The sequence below is a fragment of the Trifolium pratense genome, linkage group LG6 (genome assembly GCF_020283565.1).
Source record: "Trifolium pratense cultivar HEN17-A07 linkage group LG6, ARS_RC_1.1, whole genome shotgun sequence".
Classification (NCBI taxonomy): Eukaryota; Viridiplantae; Streptophyta; class Magnoliopsida; order Fabales; family Fabaceae; genus Trifolium; species Trifolium pratense.
In genome coordinates this window covers 37921330-37942651 of record NC_060064.1, presented here as the reverse complement: position 1 = coordinate 37942651, position 21322 = coordinate 37921330, and the positions used below count along the sequence as shown (strand labels likewise).

Genomic DNA, 21322 nt, shown 5'->3' with positions numbered 1-21322 from the left:
CTTGATAACGTCTTTGAGTCAGAATAGAACATAAGCTCTTTAATATCCAACCCCTAGGCCAAAACTAAACCATGATAGACTTTCATTAGTTATGCATGAAGAATGTTCAAAAATCCAATATTACCAACAAAACTGTGGATCCATACACCATCAGAAATTCCGAATCAAGCCTCAAAACCCAAAGATTTCAGGGTTGTCGATGCTACTCCCAATGAGTCCCATCAACATTTATTTGTATAACACTAATTATAACTTTATAAATATTTTAAAATGGTCTTTAATTATTTATCATAAGTTCACAACCTTGTCATTAACCCCTTGTTCTAAAATAGAGTTAGGATAGAAAATGGAGAAGATCTCATCTGGCGGAGTGTGTGTATTGCTTAAAAAAAAAAAAGAAGAAGAGAAGGGTGTGTATATTAGAAACATTTGGATCTGCAAATAAAAATCATAGAAAATGATATTATTGGGCCAAGCTTGGGTTGCCCAAATCCGTTTAACAGATTCCTCGTGCATCTCTATCTCCCAAACCGAATATCAACTTCCTTCCTCCGTTGTTCTCAGTGTTCACTGAAACAGAGCTGTCGCCTCCGAACATGGTGATTTCCTCTCTCTCTCTCTCTCTCTCTCTCTCTGTCGTATTTAGCTCAATTAGTATCAGTGTGTAATTCTTGACACTCGAAATTTGTTAGAGTTTCTCAATCGCTATTTCAGCTAATCAATTATTGCACAATTAGTATCTTTTCTGGTAGTTATAGTATCCTTTATCGATTCAAAATGTATTTTCCTGTGAATACCTCGATTTAGTTTTTTTTTCTCTAGATTTTGAGATGAATTCGTGTCTAATTATACATTGGATGAAATTATGAATTAGATACTTAGGGTTTAGGGTTTTGTTGTATTGCATATGGGATAAAACGATCTTGTGAAGCTTCGCTAGTTCCGCCTATCACAATCACAATGCCATGGTTTAACTGATGAGTAGTTCTGATGTATTGATACAACTGGTACTTTAGTATTGGAATTTTATACTTTGTGTGAGTGTGTGTTTTTGTTTACATCAAATTTGTTTCAAACATAAAATTTGTGGAAGATGTTGATAATTGGTTGTGTTTGATGTGCAACGATTAACTATGGCTCTTTGTTTTAATAGATTAATTAATACTGGCTTGAAATGCTCTTTGTGATACACCCTCAGAACGTTGCTGCTGATTCGTGATTGTTTTCGTCCTTACTAATTTGTCTCCGAAGCACCTTATTGTCAAGGAGATGAGTTTGGATAAGAATCCGTGTGTATTTTTCGATGTATTAATTGATGGGGATCCCATTGAAAGAATTGTTATTGAGGTAATTTAAAATAGCAGGACTTTTTTTAGTTCTTTGATTGAAAGGATATTTGACTGTAGTTTTTTGAAATGATGCAGCTTTTTTCTAGCATAGTTCCTAAGACAGCGGAGAATTTTCGGGCACTTTGTACAGGTATTTTAAAATTATTTATATAACTGTCTATCACTTTCATTCTTATTTTATTTAATATTTGTTGCTCGGAGAATTTTTTTTTTTTTAACCAAGGGCATCTTGTTCAGCAGTAGGGTAAACACTAGTTGGTTTGGGGTTGAAAGTTATCCGCCTAGTTATGTATCAATTCCCTTGCTAAATGAAACTTAGGCTCAATGCTGGTTTTAGTCTTTTTTTAATTCACACGAACATCACACAGTTTAAGCGTTGTCTGTAGAAAGCATGTCAGGAACCTAAATCCACAGGAAAGAAGTACTGTATTATTGATTGAAAGATAAGGCATAGTATTACAATAGGATTCTCATGTAACCCCAAAAGCAATGCTCCTCTGAGGAATTTAGAATTCTCTCTACCCAAGCCCAAATCTGAAACCACAACCAAAGACTAACTGTCATTCTCTTCCTTCACACACACCTCACGTATTTTCTCTTACTCACTCTCTCTAACCAACTTGCCAGCTCAGCTCTCACTTCACTACTTAGGCCTTTCTCTCCATGGGTCCTATAAAAAATGGGTCAAAAGAGCCATAAGAAATTCACATTCTTTATGCATAATTTCTTCATTGAATTTATTCTTTCCGACATATTTGTCATGTTGAATGAGTTTCACAAATTTTGTGTCCATAAGTTCTTTGTAATTCACCTATAACAGCACAGTTGACTGTTTACATGCACAATTGACATGGATAAATTCTAGCCTAAAAGTGTTAAATACTGTATATTCTATACAGAATTTAGAAAATTTTGCTTAAAAACTTTGAAATGTCACTTTTGAAATGATAGCATTTGCTTTCATAGTAATTGTTTCTTTCATCTTCCCCCACTTTGCTTTTTTCTGTAATTACGCTGTTTTCTGTTTGCAGGCGAGAAGGGGATTGGAGAAGCAACCGGGAAACCTTTGCATTATAAAGGAACATGTTTTCATCGTATAATTAAAGGTTTTATGGCTCAAGTAAGTTGCCTTTTGTGGTTATTATTCTATACATGATTGTCATAAGATGGTTATGTTTGAGGAAGTGTGTCAGTACTGTGTTGCACACATGAAATAAAAAATTCTGTATGTAAACTTGTGCAGTGTCAACAGAAGTTTTGGACTTTGCTGTTTTCTTTTACTTTATTCCTGTCAAACATATTTTGTATTTTATAGTGTTATTGTTTAAGCACTCGATAATACCAATTTTTGTTCATATGTTCTGACAGGGTGGTGATTTTTCAATGGGCAATGGTATGTTTTTATTTACATTTTTTATCTGTTGTTACCAAATTTAATATGTAGATTTCCCTTTTGAGTTCTCCTTTACCAAGAATTGTAAAGAACAACATTTTTATAAATGACAGGCACTGGTGGAGAAAGTATATATGGAGGAAAGTTTGCAGGTAAATTTACCTCTTATGAAATATTTGACATTTGAGAAATAAAAGATCATAGTTTTCTTATGCATGATTAATTATTTTTATGATGAATCATTTGACTAAACCTACAAGTACTCCTTCATTGCAGATGAAAATTTCAAACTAAAACATGACGGACCTGGTGTCCTTTCTATGGCTAATTCTGGTCCTAACACCAATGGATCTCAGTTTTTTATTATATTCAAGCGCCAGCCTCATCTTGATGGGTATATAAGCTTTGCATGTTTCTTTTCAAGCTTGTTGTGCTTCAATAGTATTGCACACCATTATGACCGTTCAATCTGCATTTCTTGTTCTTGTTGATGTCCCCTAAAATTTTCAGCTTGGCATTTTTTCAGTTTTTTGTTGCCTCTGTTATTGTCCATGCTGGCTGGATTTTAGTATTTACATTTACATTTTCATTTACTGAAAAGTTGAGTTTTTTTTTTCACAATGGCCATTTTTTTAGAGGTTTGATATTTTACTTCACACGATGTTGCAGGAAACATGTTGTTTTTGGAAAAGTTACTAAGGGAATAGAGATTCTGAAGAAAATGGAGCAGTTGGGAACGGGGGACGGGAAACCTACCCAGCCAATTAAAATTGTTGATTGTGGTGAAGTCTCTAAAGCAAAAACTCAGCATACTGTTGAAAAGGAGAAAGGTACTTGTGATAGGGATAGATATTTATGAATTATATTATGAACATTGTCACTTGTAAGTTCTGCCGGTTGTAATTGTTTGTAATATATGAATTATTTCTCATTTCAGGGAAAAGGAGTAAGTCAGCGAAATCCTTAACTTCTGACGATAGTTCTGATGCTGGCAAAAAGTTAAGTAGAAAAAGAAAAACATCTTCCAAAGACAGGAAGAAGAGAAGGAAGAGATACTCATCGTCTGATAGTGACAGTGATAGTTATTCGTCAGATTCGGAATCAGATTCCGAATCAGATTCACCTTATTCTGATTCAAGTTCTTCTAGCTATGGGAAACACCAGAAGAGAAAAAGAAGTAAACGCGGACATGGGAAGAAGAGAAGTATTGGACGTAAGCAGAGAAGAAGCAAGCACAGTCATAGAAGATCAAGACACAAGTCCAAAAGGTTTGATTATAGCTATAGCCTTTAATGGGGAACCATGAATTTTTTTCATAGTGTACCTCCCTCAGTTACAATTTGCTTGGTCTCTGCTTTGAATTAAATTGCTTTTGTATTTCAAGGAGTTCTGAAGGTTCAAGTGATACAGAAAGTGACAGTTCTAGTGCTAGTGATAGTAGTTCTGGTGATAAGAAAGCTGATCGTCATGTCTCTGGTCGTAAAAAACAAGCTGACAACAAAACTAAAAAAAACCTAGGTATTTATCTAATTCTTACAACATGTGCCGCACCCACTCACCTCCCCCATTTCCCCCACACATGGGGTAGTTCAAGGATATTATGAGCACTGTTATGTTGATATTTCTGTCTAAGTAAATTGCCGCCCATGCTACAGGCACAGAAAAGCAATCTCCTAGCCTTCCGTTACAAAGTCCAACCAGTCCAGAACTAGAGGTGGATCCCAAGGTTAGAACGACTGTGGAAAAGCAATCACACGAAGAAGGTGAATTGTCTCCAGAAAATGGTGAATTTCTGAATAACGGGCATGATACTCAAGCTGAATTTAATAAGCCAACTAATCAACGGACTTATTCAGATGATTCAAATCACAATAGGTATCACTTCTTACTCTCTTAGCATCTAATTATCATTCATCTTATGATGTGAATTTTGCTTTGATTTAAATGTCAAGTTGTCAACTCCATTATGGACTTGAATATGCCAAATTTATATGATATCTCCTTTAACAGAGATACGAGTCCTGGAAGAAGTCCTGCTAGGAGTCCTACCAAGAATTCTAGAGAGCTGAACCAAGGACGTGCTCTATTGGCTAGTCCTGACCATAAAGCATCTGAACCTGCTGCCTCCAAACATGGCCGGGGAAATTCAAAAAGCCCTTCTCCAAATGGTACGCCAAAGCGCGTTAAAAAAGGACGAGGCTTTACTGAGCGCTTTGCCTTTGTACGCAGATATCGTACTCCATCTCCAGTGCAGTCTCCTCGTTCATATCGTTATGGGGATAGAAATATTAGAAGGAACTTTGATAGGTATGTCTCTTTGTATACACCATTTTGTTAAACTGAATTTCTTGAAAAATTGTTGGAGTTGACTTGTAATATTTGTATTTGAAGAAATACAAGCTACAGAAGCTATTCTGAGCGCTCGCCACCACGACGTTTTCGCAGCCCACCAAGGGGCAGCCGTCCCAGGTTCCTTCTCCCTCAATTTAGATCATCCTTCCATGCAAAAATTGAGCACTTAATAATAATAATAATAATAATAATAATAATAATAATAATAATAATAATATATAACTGGACATTTACATAGTCTATGGGCATGCTGTGGCAGGACCAAATATTTCACATTCATTTTTATGTGTTCATTGTAACCTTTGTCGTGTCTCACTTTATTACGTAATGTATTACATCTGATATGAATAATGTATATATCGATTCCAAACCTTGTGCATTATGCACGGTTCAGTTGTGTTTCTTTCTAAGAATTGTCTAGTAAGAAAAAATGAAAATGTAATTTATATTTTCATATGCTTATTTGTTTAGATACCAAAGCAGAAGAAGTCGGAGCAGGAGCAGGAGCATCTCCCGCAGTCCAGTACGTGGCCGTTATAGAGATAATGGCCGTGGCCGGAGTCCAATACGCAGCGTTAGCCCGGAAGGAAGGCGACCTCCCATAAGTGACAAATTAAAATCTCGACTTGGTGCTCGAGGTAGTCAACAATCTCCCGACAGAGCGAGGTCAAAGTCAAATTCGAGAAGCAAGGGCTCTTCTCGTTCCAGATCCCCTGATGCTATACCCCCAAGACGTTATGATAAAAGGACTTCCGTATCTCGCAGCAGGTCCAGATCAAGCTCACCTGGACACAAAGGTTTGGTTTCCTATGGAGATGCTAGTCCCGATTCAGGGGCTAGGTAGGTATTATGCTGGGACAGAAGGGTTTGGTTTCTTATGGAACAGCTCTCAAGTCCAAACAGGAGCTGAAATTGCTAAACATAGCAAGTTTCGACTGAAGACCTCGGAGATATATGGGAAGCTGTGTGGGGCGCTGCTTGGCTGCTTAAAAATTGTCATGTCTTTAGTGGACTCTGATGTTAAGCCTGAAGCCAAGAGACAGTTGAAGTATTGTGTGTTGGCTTAAAAAAACAAGCCTTTGTTGGTTGAAGAAAGGATTTTGGTGCCAAAACTTGAATTGATATTATTTGACTTCAACTGTCACGTTTGTGTTTATTATTTTTTCCTGAAATAGTTTTGTTGACTGTTTAATAATCCTTTCCAAGAGTAGAGGACCTGAACTAACAATTAGGTTGGTTTGGGTTCTTCCTTAAAACAAACCAAAAAAACTAAACATCTATTGATTCAGTTTGAGTCTTGCAACATTCAAAATAAATTATTCGTGACTTATATACTGTATTATTTTATTTAAATTTGAGCTATATTGGTAAATGGTAATACTATCTAATATATATATATATATATATATATATATATATATATATATATATATATATATATATATATATATATATATATATATATATAATCATATATAATCATAATTAATGGTCTTTTTTTTTTAATCAAATTAATGGTCTTTTTTGTCTATAAATATTTGTATTAATATTTTTCACTTTAAATTTACGAAGAAATTGAGAGTATAGGGCACCATTATTCTCTTCCTCGGTTGTTAAAAAAAATAAATTATTCTCTTCCTCTCATTTATAATTTCTCTTAAATTGTGTGAAATAACTTGAACACAAAGTTTGCTTTTAGGATAAGATGATATCAATGCCTATGAATAATTGTCCATGTTTCCTTTGAAAGGCACATAGCTTAATCCAAGGACAGGCTATTGAGTCACACCTTCTATAACTTTGTTAGAGTAAAAGTGTACATTGAGAGGTTTAAAACTATAGTTGAAGTTTGATGTACCCCATTAATGCATTTTCTCCATACTGTCCTAACTTTATGATTCCCTCACAATTTCACAAATGTAACTTGAGCAACAAATTCACATCAGCCTAAAGTTGCAACCTTGTTTTAGCTAACATCCTCATTTACAATTATTCTTATTCTTATCAACGAAAATGATGAGAAATCCCCCTTATCCCTTATTCCTCATCCCTCATTCTCCCTCATTGAGATCATTCTTTGAACTTATGCAGATATGAAAAATGGAGTGAAGAAGTTTGTCACGGATTTACCCGAACGACATGAAAAATAGAGGGAAGAAGTTTGTCAAGAAGAGTTTTTATTTTCTCTTGAGCAACTCATTTTTTTGATCCGCAATTGTCTGTCCATAAGACATATCGTTCTGAATAATCCAGTGGCAAACTTCATTGTCTCTCTACCCAACTCCCGTACCGCCGCCCGCTGACTAGCAGCGGCTACTCCAACCGCCGCCCTCTGACTTGGAACAATTGTTACTTTGATATTTGATTTGAAATTCAATATTACCAAATGTATAGCTTTTTTTTTATCACTTAAATCAAGTTGAAAATCTTGCTGGTTTGTAATTACCTAACACTTTCAAGGCAACAACACAAGGGGGTAACAGTAGTGAAAATGTGGTTGCGGTGGTCGGAGCTTAGACAAAAGTGGGGTATTTTTTTTTCTTTCATGTTTCTAATTGCATACTGTTGTTGATCATTTCCATTTCCATTCTAACCAATTTATTTAACTTATGATTTTCTCTATGAAGTAAAATAATTTAAGAAAACTCAACTTTTTTTGGGCTTGGAAATTTTTTTATAATGGTAAGAAAGAGTGCTTCTTTTGTCATATGGATAGTTGTCACTTGTCAATGTACCTTGCTAAGTGCTAGTTCTAGACGAACTTCTTTTATGTCTTTGTTTCCAGATCACAAATACCTTGCCACAGATGAAATGAACTTTGATCTTTGCCATGGCGTTTATAATCATGAATTGTCCGATGCAGATATGAACTATGCACACAAAAAGTTAGAAACCATAATACATAAAATGTTGCTTATGTGTTGATGATAGGAATTAAGTCAAATAATGTGGTTGTAATTTGTATTATTTTGTATAGCAGTGGCACAATCTAGCTATGGGGCAAATTTGTAATTGTGTAAATGAGTTAATGCAGTTATTGATCTCATCTGTCCGATCTTAATCAAACGGTTGAAATTGTGTAAATGAGTTAAAGCTACAGCTTCTAACTGTGTGAGAAATCACAGTAGTCAATCTCAATCCGTACTAACTAATTTGCCTTTACAAGATAAAACAATTGAGTTTTTCTTTTCACGCCTCCACCATTTCTCACGCACCCTGTAAAACTATCAATTTACCCTTGTTTGTATGTTAACTTGCGAACAGGTTTCACTACTTAAGTTGCAGATGAACAAAAATTTGTAACTTTAAACCATCACACATACTATTTTTTTTCTTCTCAACCACTACTTAAGCACCGAGCAGGGTGAAAGTGTTTTCTACTTAAGTAACGAATAGTACTAAACTAGTCGTACATGTAATTTGTAAACCAAAATGCACCGATAATTTGTGTGGTTCAAAACACAACAAAACATGTATAAATGGTGTTTGGTTCATTTTCATCCACAACACAAAAAAATAGATATTTATCCCGTGGAAAGGAACACTCATTTAGCGGTAGTCTACTACTATAGAAAACCAAATTCGTTTATGATCAATGTCGACGTCACACTGTGCAATCTAAAGAACCAATTGGACCAACTTAACAGTCGTCTGAACCGTGGCGATACAAAAAGGGTGTTCAGTGTTGAGTGTCGCCGTTCGCCAGTCAACTCAGACGAACACGTTAGGTTCACCAACACGAAACTTCAAATGACGACGATGTGATAACCATGTTGATTGTTCTCTATTTTTTTCCAGTATTACTCAATTTTACTCAAATGACGACGATGTGAAAAACAAATTTGAGATTTTTTTCAAGACAAAAAATTCGAAAAACGTTTTCAAAATATTATATCGGTCTAGGCCAGACCAACCCATTAAACCGTTGTAATCCTACCTTACTAACTCTTATAAAAAAGAAGCAAATCAGTACTGCTAGGTTATTAGTCAATTATTATCTATCCAACTAATTATCATAACTTACGGAAATTTATCCAACTAAGAATGAAGAAGACAAAGATATAATCTTAATCTTAAGGTCTAAAAAACAGCCTACAACGCTGTCACTGAGTTAACAGTCGCATATAATTTTTTTGTAACAACAGGTCACATATATAAGTCTTAATCAAATTTTAATTTTATTAACAAACCCTTACTTTGTTATTTGCCTACTCTCTGTCTCTCACCACGTGATGTACATACAGTAACATAATATTTGAGGTTTGTTTGTTGCAATAGGGGGAGCTTGCTTGCTTGGGTAACAAAACAAATAGTGCAATTGAGTAGTTATTGGATATCTAAACTGTGACAGTACTTCCCATACCACAATGTTTTTGTGTAATCTAATAATAGAAGCGGTTGGGGTTGTCCTTGTTGGATATTTGTGGGATATTTCAAAAGTTAATCGTTATTCAATTAATAACCATTTTCTATATTTACTTAACATTTTGATCTAAAATTAACTTGATTTTTTTACATGGGATTCCATATTATTTAAGTATTGAAACGTTTTGAAACATGTCCTTTATTATAGTAACTGCCCTTTAAACTCTCTTCAATTATTATTATTATTTTATACAACGAAAATATATAGCCATATTTGGTGGAACTGCTAGTGAGGTATGCGGCTGGTAAAAATATATATATAAGTGTACGGCCCATCCTTTTATTCAACCGTGAAGAAATTTACTTTCAAGGCTATGGCTATGGCTATGCTTGTAGATAAACTAGAGAAATAATTTCAATAACTGCCTGAGTCTCCTACCTTGTTGATATTCTCGTGTCTTGATAGCCTTGGTATGTTTATCACCGAGAAGAACCGGTTGTATTCTGGGAGAGTTGCGTAATATTTTGCGAATAATTCCTTAGTTCAGTGATTACACGCCTCCGGTTAATTAATTTACAGCCATCAGCACCAACAGTCCTTTATATCCAAAAAAAAAAAACAAGATAGTAGTCTTGTTACTTGCTCATTGGTTTTTGCTTATGTAAAAATAAAAGAATGATTCACCCATAATATTCATATCCACTTGTGGTAATCGCACTAGCTCACACGTGTAACGCCAGAATGTAATGTCTTCACTACTTACATGGTTGCGGTATGGTGTTACGCCGATTTCAAAGCATGCGTTGGTGAAGCGGTGAGTGAGTGAGTGATTCCTTGGCCGCTTTTCTTTTCAAAATAGTAAAATATTGGAATGAAAGAAGCGGTGGAATGCTGGGAGGAGTGTCGCCGCTTGGGATTGTTTGTGAGTTCGATGATACTAATTAACTTTTCCGTTGGAACGGAATCAATATGTGCCAAGAGAAAGTCTTACTTAAGCACAGCACTTACCCAACACATCACATTTGAGCACATCTAATAATATTTTGACAACACATAAACCATTATTACTTTTTCTAAAAATTAAATAAAAAGTATTTTTTTCTTCTCTCCACTCCTTCCGTCTTCTTTCTCTCCGATCTCTACAACAAAATTTCCACTTCTTCCTCCAAAGAACATATAAAATCTTCAATTGTAAAAAAAAACACTTATCAAATTTTCAGTCTCTCCTACTGATCTAACCTGATGATCAGAAAGGTTGAGGCCGGTCCGTTGAGCAAGCTTCCACACCGAAGGGGGGGTTTGTACCTGCAGGTGCTCCGATGCCTAAGTCAGCAAGAGAACAAGAGATACAAAAGAAGAGAGAGTGAATAATGATTCAGAATACCTGGCTCTCCTGTCTAGGAGAGCTTATATAGTGCCCCCAGCGCTGGGCCAAAGGTTGGTCTATTGGGCCGGGATAACCGGCCCAATAGACTCAACTGCCAAGATAGTCCCTGTATCGTAGGGGAAGGCCGTTATTTGCCTCTATCTTGGTTGGAGCCGTTCCGCTATTCGCGGGTAAAGGATAGGCTCCGTGACGGATGTGGTTGGATAAAGGAGCACGTGCTAAACGTGCTGCTTAGCTGTTAAGCTACGGTGGAAGGGATCAACGTGTATGGATAGATGAGCACGCGTTTAACGTGCTGCTTACCCATTATGTCGAGCAGGGCACGTCATTGGCCGACGTGTCGGGGAAGTCTCCCCTTATTGGGCTGTACCCCAAATGTCGGGCATAAGTGATTGGGCCAGCTCTTGGCCCAGTCCAGAACAGGAGCCCCCCAAGTCGTTGCTCCTAGGCATAGGAGTAATGACTTAAGGTCCAGACCCGCATGTCGAGGAGTTGTTTTCCCCGTCAATCCTAGGAGGAGTTCATAATTCATTGATTATGACTGTTGCTTGTTTGCGCGAGGAGCGCATTTGTATGTTGCACGTAAATTCCTCCTTGGCACGACGAGGCGAATTATCAAAAAGGGGGAAGCTTCCTTTTGCTCGTGACGCGTGCCAGGATGTTCGTGGAGGAAATTACGGGGAAGGGATTTTTACCTTTGAAAGTCATTGGCTTTTTAGTTCCTCGACAAATTGTCGAGGAAGTACTGTGTATGTTGCATCTAGTTGACGCTGCCTATTTCTACGAGCAAGTTCATTTACGTTTGTTTCGCTTGCCCGTAATTCGCGCTTGTCCGCAACGTCGGGGAGGTAGTTTCGTTGGGGATAACGATGAGTCCCTCGAGGGTCGCGTCGTCTGTTCGATGGGACGCGAAAGGACAGACGTTTCGTCTGCTGTTGCCACGCGTTACAGCTATCAAAGGCTGTAATCATGACCTAGGGAATAAGTATTAATTGCCTCGTTCTACGAGGAGGCATGTGAGCCGTTGGATTCATCGCGTCTTTTCAGTTTTCATTAGATTGAACCCGGGCCATTTGATGGCTTTTGATCAACACCGTTGGATTTGGATCAACGGCTATGATGCGATTAGGCGTGTTGCTTCGCGAAGTAGGGTGCGAGAGCTTCTCAGATCTATAAATAAGGGAAATACGAGTCATTTGCACTTTTTTTTCCTTGTTTACATTTTGTTTCTTCTTCTGCGTTTGCTGCTTCTACCTACTATTCGAAGGTTTCCAGCATTCTTCAAGTTCCAACTCTTCTGTTTTGACAAAAGGTAAGCGAAGTTCTTTGCTTATTCATGTTTCCATGCATTATGCCTTGCTTTTGTCATTTGTGTTTATGTTTGAATTAGATTTTGACTTAGTTTTGGGTTTGTAGTGACCCATTTCCACTATGCTTGGTGGTTCTAAGCCTTTTCGTTTAGTGTGGTTTGGTAGTGGCCTATTTGCTGTAAAACGCCATTTTATGTGTTTTGCTTGCTATGATTTTGCTGTATTTTCGTCTTTTTCTGGAAAAATGGAGAACATCCATCAATATTGATGGGTTTCTGGGAAAATCGCTTTGAATGTTGATGGGTTTCTGGAGAAAGCTATGAACATATGTTGAATGTGATGGAGACGATGAATAGTTTGATGAATTTCTGGGAATTCCATGCGTTTTTTGTCGGGGAGGAGAATGTTGTTTTCTCTCCCCGTTACCGCCATCACCCTGTCGGGGAGATTTAGCACTGCCGTTTTCTCCCCGTTTATTGTAGCAAAAAGCTAAGTTAGTTGAGCCTTATGTCGGGGAGCTTCTCCCCGTTTTCGCCCTCGCGAATATTTTGAGTGTCCTTTGGAACATTATGGATGTCGGGGAGCTTCTCCCCGTTTTTAACATAAGAATTTAGCTGGAAAATGAGTTTGTTTAACTCTTTGTCGGGGACTTTCTCCCCGTTATTTCGCTGGGAAGTTTGGAAGATGAAGGAGTTTGTAGAAACTCTGTGTCGGGGAGCTTCTCCCCGTTTTTAACTTTAGATTTTATACAAAACTATGTTTGCTTCTGGGCGTCGAGCAACGTTTTGAGCTTGTGTCGGGGACCTTCTCCCCGTTTTTAGGCTTTGTTAAATGGTTCTCCTCGTTTCCTCTGTTTTCGTCTTTGTTTTGCCATTTTGATAAGGGCTTTTTGGTTGGGGACAGCGTCCTCGCCCTTTTTCACGCCCTTTCACTTGAATTGCGGTGAAAGGGTGGATTTGATAACTGTCGAATTCACTGTCTTTTCGCTGCTTTTCAGGTTTTCAAAATGTCAGATACAGAGGAAGTGACGGGGAGCCAAGCAACGTCAAAACACAAGCTGGTCGATACCATAACGAATCCAGAGCTGGCCTAGGTTGCGCCCGAGCCTCGGGGCATTGCTTCAACGATCACTGCCCAGGATCCCCGGCTTTTTACTATCGTCGAGGAGGCTGGTGCGGTCAACTGGGAGGTTCACGCACCCGCGGAAGGGGAGCGGATTTGTTCATCGTACACTGGATGTAGCTTCACTATGTACGAGATGGCGTTCAAGGAGCTGGGATTTCGGCTGCCCTTCAACGATCTTGAAGCCGGGATTTTTGGCCGGCTAAAAGTGGCTCCTTCTCAGCTTCACCCGAATTCATTGGCATTCATCCGGGCATACCAGATCCTATGTCGGTATCTGGAGGTAGAGGCTACCGTTGCCTTATTTTTCTATATCTTCCAAATCCAACGTCAGAGAGTCGGGGATCGGCAGGGTTGGATTTCCTTGAAGCATCAGTCGAGCAAGATATTTAGGATGTTTGTTGAGTCTGCTCGGGGCTTCAAGGAGAGATATTATGTGGTGAGGGCAGTGACAGAGTTTGCCCAAGATTCCCTGCACATGGAGAGGCCTGTGTTCCTCGAGGATGGGACTCCTCAGTTGGACGAGGAGGGGGAGCAGGTAACGGAGTGGGTTCTCCGGTTTCCATTATCGTGGTCGTCGGAGCATTTTGATTTGCGGACCGACGAGTACTTAACTGCTGCCGAGGACCTTACCCCGGCCGAAATGGCGGGCTTTCAGAAGCTTCAAGTTTATGTGGACGGCTTTAAGCCTTGCAAGGTTTTGACCAGTCTAGGGGAGGCTGCTTTGGACAAGCATGGTAAGCCGAGGATCGAGTCTCGTTTCGTTAATACCAGACTGTTGTTGTCGTGCAAGACTGTTTCAGCCGAGGACACTCTGCTGGGTATCCGTTTTTCTGCATGCCCGTCTTTTACTTGTAACGAATTTTAGTATTTTTATGTTTTGATTTTTTCCCCGTGTTTCTGACCACGTTTTTGACTTTGCAGGTAGGATGGCAGATCTTGCTGGTGAGCTTATCAGGATAGCTGCTGAGCAAAAGGGAGAGAAGGCAAGGAAAAAGGCGAGGAGGTCCAAGCCAAATATTTTGATGGGCGATCAGGGTGCTTCGGGGAGCGTCTCCCAATCTTCCCCGGTAGGCAGTTCAGCTGGGACTCCGGGTGGTCGTACGAAGAGGCAGCGGGAGGAGCAGATGACGCCTATCGTCGACTTGTCAGAGGGGGACGGTGGCTTCGTTCTCCCCGCATGTTTGAGCGACCAGAAATATTTTGACAAGAATCCCCTCCAGGTGCCAGCTTCAGAGAAGGCTTATATACTGGGCGCTTCTGCATCTGCCCGACAGAAGCAGCTCAACGAGGATGTTGCTGCTGTCATCCGTCTGGCGGAGACAGCCTTGGTGCTGAATGAAGGGGGACCAACTCATGAGGTGGAGAAGTTGGCTGCTCGGAATGCCAAGCTGGAGGGAAAAATTGTGCTGATGGAGGGTGAGCTGATCGATCTGAGGGGGAAGCAGGAGAATTATGGCCAGCTGCTGAAAGATGTCAGGGAGAGCCGGGATGAACTAGAACTTGTGAAGAAAAATCTTGAGGGAGTGGAGGCCCGGAGTGCCGAGGAGAAGAGACAATTGGAAGAGGTGATAGCTGACCTACAGTCCAAGCTTGCTCCAGCTGCCGACGAGGGTACTGAGATTTCCAAGATGGTAAGTCGAGCTGACCTAGTCAAGGAAATCAAGAGGCAGCGTGGCCTGATGCTGGCGAGCATGATTCATGGGTGGAAAAATGCGATCGCCCAACTCAAGGTTGTGAATGCCGAGCGTGGCTTGACCACTGAAGGTATTCATAAGCTCAAACGGGTTGAGAACGGGCAGATCATCATCCCTGAAGAGTACAAGGAGATGGAGCTCGAGGAGGAAAAGTTGGATGAAGAGGAAGGTGATGGTGAAGACGAGGAGGATGAGGAAGTTGAAGAGGAAGCTGTCGGGGAGGAGAGGGCACCAGAGGATAACCCAGAGGGTCATGATGAAAGCTCCTGATCTTCCTCGGTTTTTTATTTGGGCCTGCGCGCCAATGACTTGTAATTTATTTGTCTTTTTTGTTTCATGATAATTTACTTTTGGGGGCCTGCGTGCCCGGTATTCGAACAAGTGGGTTTTTATGCCCGGTGATTTATAACAATGATGCCCGTTTTATTCATCCTGCTCGTCCATTTTATGCTCCTCGTTTGTATGTTTAAATTATTGTTTTCGTTTTGCTAAGTTATGCCTGCGTGGAATATGCATGTCTTTATGCTTGCTCGTTTTTAACTTAACAAATTTTTGTTTTGATATTCGTATACTTGCTCGACATTGTTGTATGCCTGCTCGACAAAACCGTTTTTATATTTGTAAGTTTTTTGTTGCGAGCGCGTTTCGTCGAGGAGGTCGTCCTCGGATTTAACTTAGAAAGTTTAGGGAACTAACTAAGCGCCTAGAGTTGTTTTCTGAGGCTAATACGGAGACCGACACGTTGTTGTGCCCGTCCCCGCGGCTTGAACTTCCCATCGCGAGCTGGGCGTTAAGCCTTGGCACGAAGACGAGGAGCTTGTCTCAAAGGTCATCCTCGTCGGGGAGACGCTCTGCCCTTCCTGAGCCAAAGTATCTCTTTTTCAGTTATTGGATCGAGCACGTGTGCCCGCGTGCTTTCCGTTGTCGGGGTGTCGGGCTCGTTGCTAGAGGATCCGAGCAGCCTTTTAGAATTGTTTGTAGTTTGGCAATAACTTAGCTATAATACTGTTTTAATTTTTGGGCGTTCCAAGGTCGAGGAAGTTTCTTTCCTCGAAGATCCTCGAGATAGTATGCGCCATTTTCTGTTTTGTCAATGACGCGATATGGTCCTTCCCAGTTGGCCGCCAGTTTCCCATCCTGGGGGTCCTTAGCATTTCGTCTTAGGACGAGGCTGCCCACTTCAAATTCTCTTTTGATGACTTTGACGTCATGTCGGGCAGCTATTTTTTGTTTAAGGGTGGCTTCCCGAAGGGATGCCCCCATACGAATTTCTTCGACGAGATCTAGCTCTTCACGGAGAGCTTCGTCGTTCATCTCTTCTTCGAGCGGTTGCTCGGTTCGGCGAGATGGCTCGCCAACCTCCACGGGGATTACTGCTTCTGTTCCATATACCATTCGAAATGGAGTCTCCCCGGTCGTGGAGTGTGGTGTTGTACGATAGGCCCAAAGGACGCTTTCAAGCTCCTCGACCCATTTCTTTTTATTTTGGTCCAATCTTCGTCGTAAGCCGCGCAGGATTACTCTGTTGGCGGCTTCGGCCTGCCCGTTAGTTTGGGGATGTTCCACTGAAGTGAAATGTTGCTTGGTCCCAGAGCAGCGAGGAAGTCTTGGAATCCTTTGTCCGTGAATTGTGTCCCGTTGTCTGTGACGACGGCTTGTGGTATTCCAAATCGGCAGAGTACGTCGCGTTTGAAGAAACGGAGTATCCTGAACGACGTTATGTCGGAGAGGGGTTCTGCCTCCACCCACTTGGTGAAATAGTCCACGGCGACTATTAAAAATTTATTTTGGTGGAGTCCCTTTGTGAAGGGGCCAAGTATGTCCATGCCCCACCAAGCGAAGGGCCATGGTGACGACAAAGACTTGAGTTCGTGGGGGGGAGCTAGGTGCATGTCCCCGTGTCGTTGACATTTGTCGCATTTTTTCACATGGTCCTTTGCGTCTTGCTGCATGGTGGGCCAGTAGTATCCTGCCCGAAGAGCTTTCCTGGCCAGCGATCTTCCTCCCAGGTGCTGGGCGTTGATCCCCTCGTGTACCTCGTGCAGGATGTAGTCGACTGTTTCCTCGTCGACACATTTTAAGAGTGGGATTGAGAACCCTCGTCTGTATAACTTTCCGTCGAGGATGACATACGCGCATGCTCGACGTCTTGTTATTGCAGCTTCTTTCTGGTCGTCGGGGAGGGTTCCGTTTGCGAGGAAGTTGTAGACGGGGGTCATCCAGCAATTTTTGTCGCCAATGACATTTATGTCGAGGACGTTGGTCGTCTTCTCAATGCTTGGTCGAGGGAGTATTTCTTGAACGACGGATTTGTTTCCGCCTTTCTTTTTTGTGCTTGCCAGTTTGGACAGGATGTCTGCCCGTTTGTTATGCTCGCGTGGAACGTGTTGCACTTCCACGAACTCGAACTTAGTGATTTTTTCCTTCACTAATGCTAAATACTCGGAGAGGTTATCATTTTTGGCTTGATACTCTCCTAATACTTGTGAGGCAACAAGTTGTGAATCTGTGAAGATTTTGATTTCTTTTGCCTCCATGTCCTCGGCCAACCGTAGTCCTGCTAGGAAGGCTTCGTATTCTGCCTGGTTGTTCGATGTCGGGAGGGATAGCGCTAGTGATACCTCGATGATGATCCCGTTCTCGTTTTCCAGGATAATTCCTGCTCCTGCTCCCGTGGCACTTGATGCTCCGTCGACGAATATTGTCCATTTGTCTGCCTCGCTTGTCGTGGAGGATGGACTCGTCATTTCGGCCACGAAGTCTGCTAAGACTTGTGATTTTAGTGCTTTTCTGCTTTCGTAACGAATGTCGAATTCGGAAAGCTCGAGGGACCATTTGAGCATCCTGCCCGCCATATCTGGCCGACCAAGCAATGACTTGATTGGTTGGTCGGTTCGGACAATGATTGTGTGTGCTAGGAAGTAGTGACGTAGTCTTCTTGCTGCGTTGATCAAGGCAAGGGCCACCTTCTCGATTTGTGTATATCTGAGTTCGGGCCCCTGGAGAGCCTTGCTTGTAAAGTACACTGGTTTTTGTCCTTCCGTTGTTTCGCGGACAAGGGCTGCGCTGACGGCCTCAGATGCGACGGAGAGGTAGATGTATAACACTTCCTCGACATCCGGGCGCGAGAGGACTGGGGGTTCGGACAGGGCCTTCTTTAGATGTTGGAGGGCCTGCTCGCACTCGTCCGTCCATTCGAACACAGCTTCTTTTCTTAGTAATTTGAAAAGCGGTAATGCGTGTTGAGCAGATTTTGCTACGAAGCGAGACAATGAGGTCAGCATTCCGTTCAGGGTTTGTATGGATTTCTTGTTGTTCGGAGTTTGGAGCTCCGTAAAGGCACGACATTTGTCGGGGTTGGCTTCGATTCCTCGTTCTGTTAGGTAGAATCCGAGGAACTTTCCTGCTCGTACCCCGAAGGTGCACTTTTCTGGGTTGAATCGCATGTTGTGTTTTCTGGCCTGCTCGAAGACCTTACGTAAGTGGGCGGTATGGTCGATTTCCTGATGGGATTTTACGATCATGTCGTCCATGTAGACTTCGAGCATGTCGCCAATTTCTCCCCGGAATACTTTGTTCATCATCCGCTGGTATGTAGCACCAGCGTTTTTTAGACCGAAGGGCATTACGTTGTAGTAATAGTTGCCCGACTCGGTCATGAAAGCTGTTTTTCCCCTGTCGGCCACAGCCATTGGGATTTGGTTGTATCCTGAATATGCATCCATAAAAGACAATAATTTAAAGCCTGAAGAATTATCGACTAGTTTATCAATGCAAGGTAAAGGATAAGAATCTTTAGGGCAAGCCCTATTGAGATCGGTATAGTCCACACACATTCGCCATTTTCCATTAGATTTTTTCACAAGTACAACGTTAGACAACCAGGTAGTGTATCTGGCTTCAGAAATAAAATTTGCCTCTAGGAGGTCTTTTACAGCTTTTTCAGCAGCCTCCGCTTTTTCGGGAGACTGCCTACGCCTACGTTGCACTACGGCACTAGCAAGTGGGTCGACAGTAAGTTGATGACAAGCGATGTTTGGATCCAGCCCGGGCATGTCGGCAGCGTGCCATGCGAACAAATCAGCATTTTCTCTAAGGCAGGCTTTGAGCTGCTTCCTCGCCAAATCGGGGAGCCCTGTCCCAATCTTGACTCCCTTTTCTGGATCCTCGCCAAACTGGACTATCTCGAAGTCTCCATCTGGAATGGGGCGATGATGCTCTTTGCTCGCCTCGTCGTCCTCCTTCTCCTCCTTCCTCAGCTTTTTCTCCTCCTTATGTTCTTTCTTGGAGGTGCGGCTGTCAAGATCAACAGAGCTCACATTTGGACCGGGCAGACTTGGTGGTGGTTCCGGGGATCGCTTTGGTGGTGTTTCCGAGGAAGGCTTTGGCTTCTTTGGCTCAGGAGCTTTGCCAATGAAATTGTTGCCTTTGGATGCTGCGTCAAAGCACCTCCTCGCGGCTTCGATGTCCCCGTGCAGAGTAGCAACCTGCCCCTTATGAGTGTAATACTTCATCTTCAGGTGGGCGGTGGAGGGGACAGCCATCAGGTCTGCTATGGCCGTCCTGCCGATGATGCACTGGTAGAGGCAGGGGCAGTCTACGACCAAGAATTTGACCCTGATTGACTTGGCCGTTTCCTCGGAGCCAAAAGTAACTATGAGGTCGACATAGCCCCAAGGCCTAGTGGTTGCCCCGTTGAATCCTGTGAGATCTGAGCCCAAGTACGGGGTGAGGTGTGTCTCGTCCAGCTGTAAGGTCCTGAACAAACTGGCGTACATGATGTCGCAGGAGCTCCCCGGATCGATGAGGACCCGACGAACGTCCATGTTGGCCATGTCTGCCCGGACGAGGAGGGGGATTTGGAAATTGGCTGTCCCACCGGGCAGCTCTTCTCGATAGAAGGCTAAAGGCATTGATCTCCCCTTCGCCTTGTCCAGCGTTGCGTTCATATTCGAGGAAGTGTTGATGAGATCCTCGAATTTTCTTTTTATTGATCCGACGGTGTGCTTGTCCATGTGACCGCCGGATATGACGAATGAGTCAGTGAAGTAGTCCCACGTGCTAAGCGTAGGACCGGTATAGGTGTCCCCAAAATTGCTGGGGATAGTAAAATCTTCTAGCCGGGATATGCTCATAGCTATTTGCTTGGCGTTGTTCTGCCCGGCTGGTTGTGGAAGTTCCTCCTCGACCGAGCGTGTCTCCGCGGCCTCTGGTCGAGGGTCATTGTTTCTTTTGACGAACTCCCTCAGGTGTCCGCTCCTTATCATAATTTCAATAGCATCCTTCAGCTGGATGCAGTCGTCGGTCCTGTGACCATAACTCTTGTGGTATCTGCAATACCTATTTTTGTCTTGGCCAGGCTTCAGAGGGGTTGGTTTTGGTTGTTTCACACCTGCTCTGTTGAACTCGGAGATGTGAACTGCAGCAAATATTTCTCCCCGAGATTTGACGAGGGGGGTGTAAGTGCTGAATGCGCTTGGAGGGCCACGAGACTCTCGTCTTTCGCCCCTCCTTCTGTCTCTGCCCCTCTCGCCACCCCTGTCGCCGCCTCTATCGCTTCCCCTGTCGCCACCCCTGTCATCGTTCTTATGGGAGGACTCGCGGGCAGGGTGGCTGCTTCCAGGTCGGGCAAGGCGGGCGACATCAGCTGCCTGGACTTCCTCGTAATCAATGTACTTATGAGCTTTTAGGAGGAGGTCGTCCCAGGTGGGTGGTTTTTCTATGCCCACAGCCTTGGCAAAATCGCTGCCCGGGCGAAGGCCCCTCTGCAGCAAGTACTTCTTCATGTCGTCGGTTGTCTCGACCTGCACAGCCTCCTTATTGAACCTCTCGACGAAATTACGGAGAGTTTCTTCCTCGGCCTGGTAGATGGCCTCTAAGGCGTGCACGGTTTTTGGGTGCTTGCGGGAAGCAGTGAAATGTCTACAGAACTGGTCTGTAAGGTCCTTCCACGAGTAGATAGATTGAGGGGGCAGGCTTTGGTACCATGCCATTGCTCCCTTCCTCAGCGTGGTCGGAAAGAGTCTGCATCTGATGGCACCGCTAATATTCCTGAAATCCAGGTTAGCGTTGACATTGGCTATGTGATCGTCGGGGTCGGTCAAACCATCGTACGCGGGGAGCGTAGGAGGTCTCTCGAAGCCCTTTGGAACACGCTTCCTCAGAATGTCTGCGGACAGGGGGCATCGGTGATCACCCTCGTCACTCCCATTGGGAGAATGGTCCTCGGGCGACCGGGGAGAATGATCGCCGGGCATGGGCGTTGGACTGCGAGATTTGCGAGGACGGTAGCTGCCCGACGCGCCATGCTTGGCCATCGTCGCCAACCCTTGAGGTGAATGGCGGC

The 21322-nt window shown here is 42.5% G+C and overlaps 1 protein-coding gene across 3 annotated transcripts; it reads left to right on the top strand.

Moving 5' to 3' along the window:
- The first annotated feature begins 320 nt into the window (after window positions 1-320).
- LOC123889353 (peptidyl-prolyl cis-trans isomerase CYP63) lies at window positions 321-6424 on the top strand. 3 transcript variants are annotated; one of them, XM_045938643.1, is made up of 14 exons: window positions 321-599; window positions 1199-1347; window positions 1425-1479; window positions 2381-2469; window positions 2718-2742; window positions 2856-2894; window positions 3019-3136; window positions 3412-3572; window positions 3680-4010; window positions 4127-4260; window positions 4398-4617; window positions 4753-5049; window positions 5134-5211; window positions 5566-6424. In XM_045938643.1, the coding sequence occupies exons 2-14, from the start codon at window positions 1270-1272 to the stop codon at window positions 5936-5938; spliced, it is 1998 nt and encodes a 665-aa protein (XP_045794599.1). In that variant the 5' UTR covers window positions 321-599; window positions 1199-1269; the 3' UTR covers window positions 5939-6424. The 3 variants fall into 3 exon arrangements, with proteins under 3 accessions (XP_045794599.1, XP_045794600.1, XP_045794598.1); XM_045938644.1 differs by having other exon boundaries at window positions 454-599; window positions 1154-1347; window positions 2856-2888; window positions 3013-3136; XM_045938642.1 differs by having other exon boundaries at window positions 454-599; window positions 1154-1347.
- Window positions 6425-21322: the final 14898 nt, after the last annotated feature.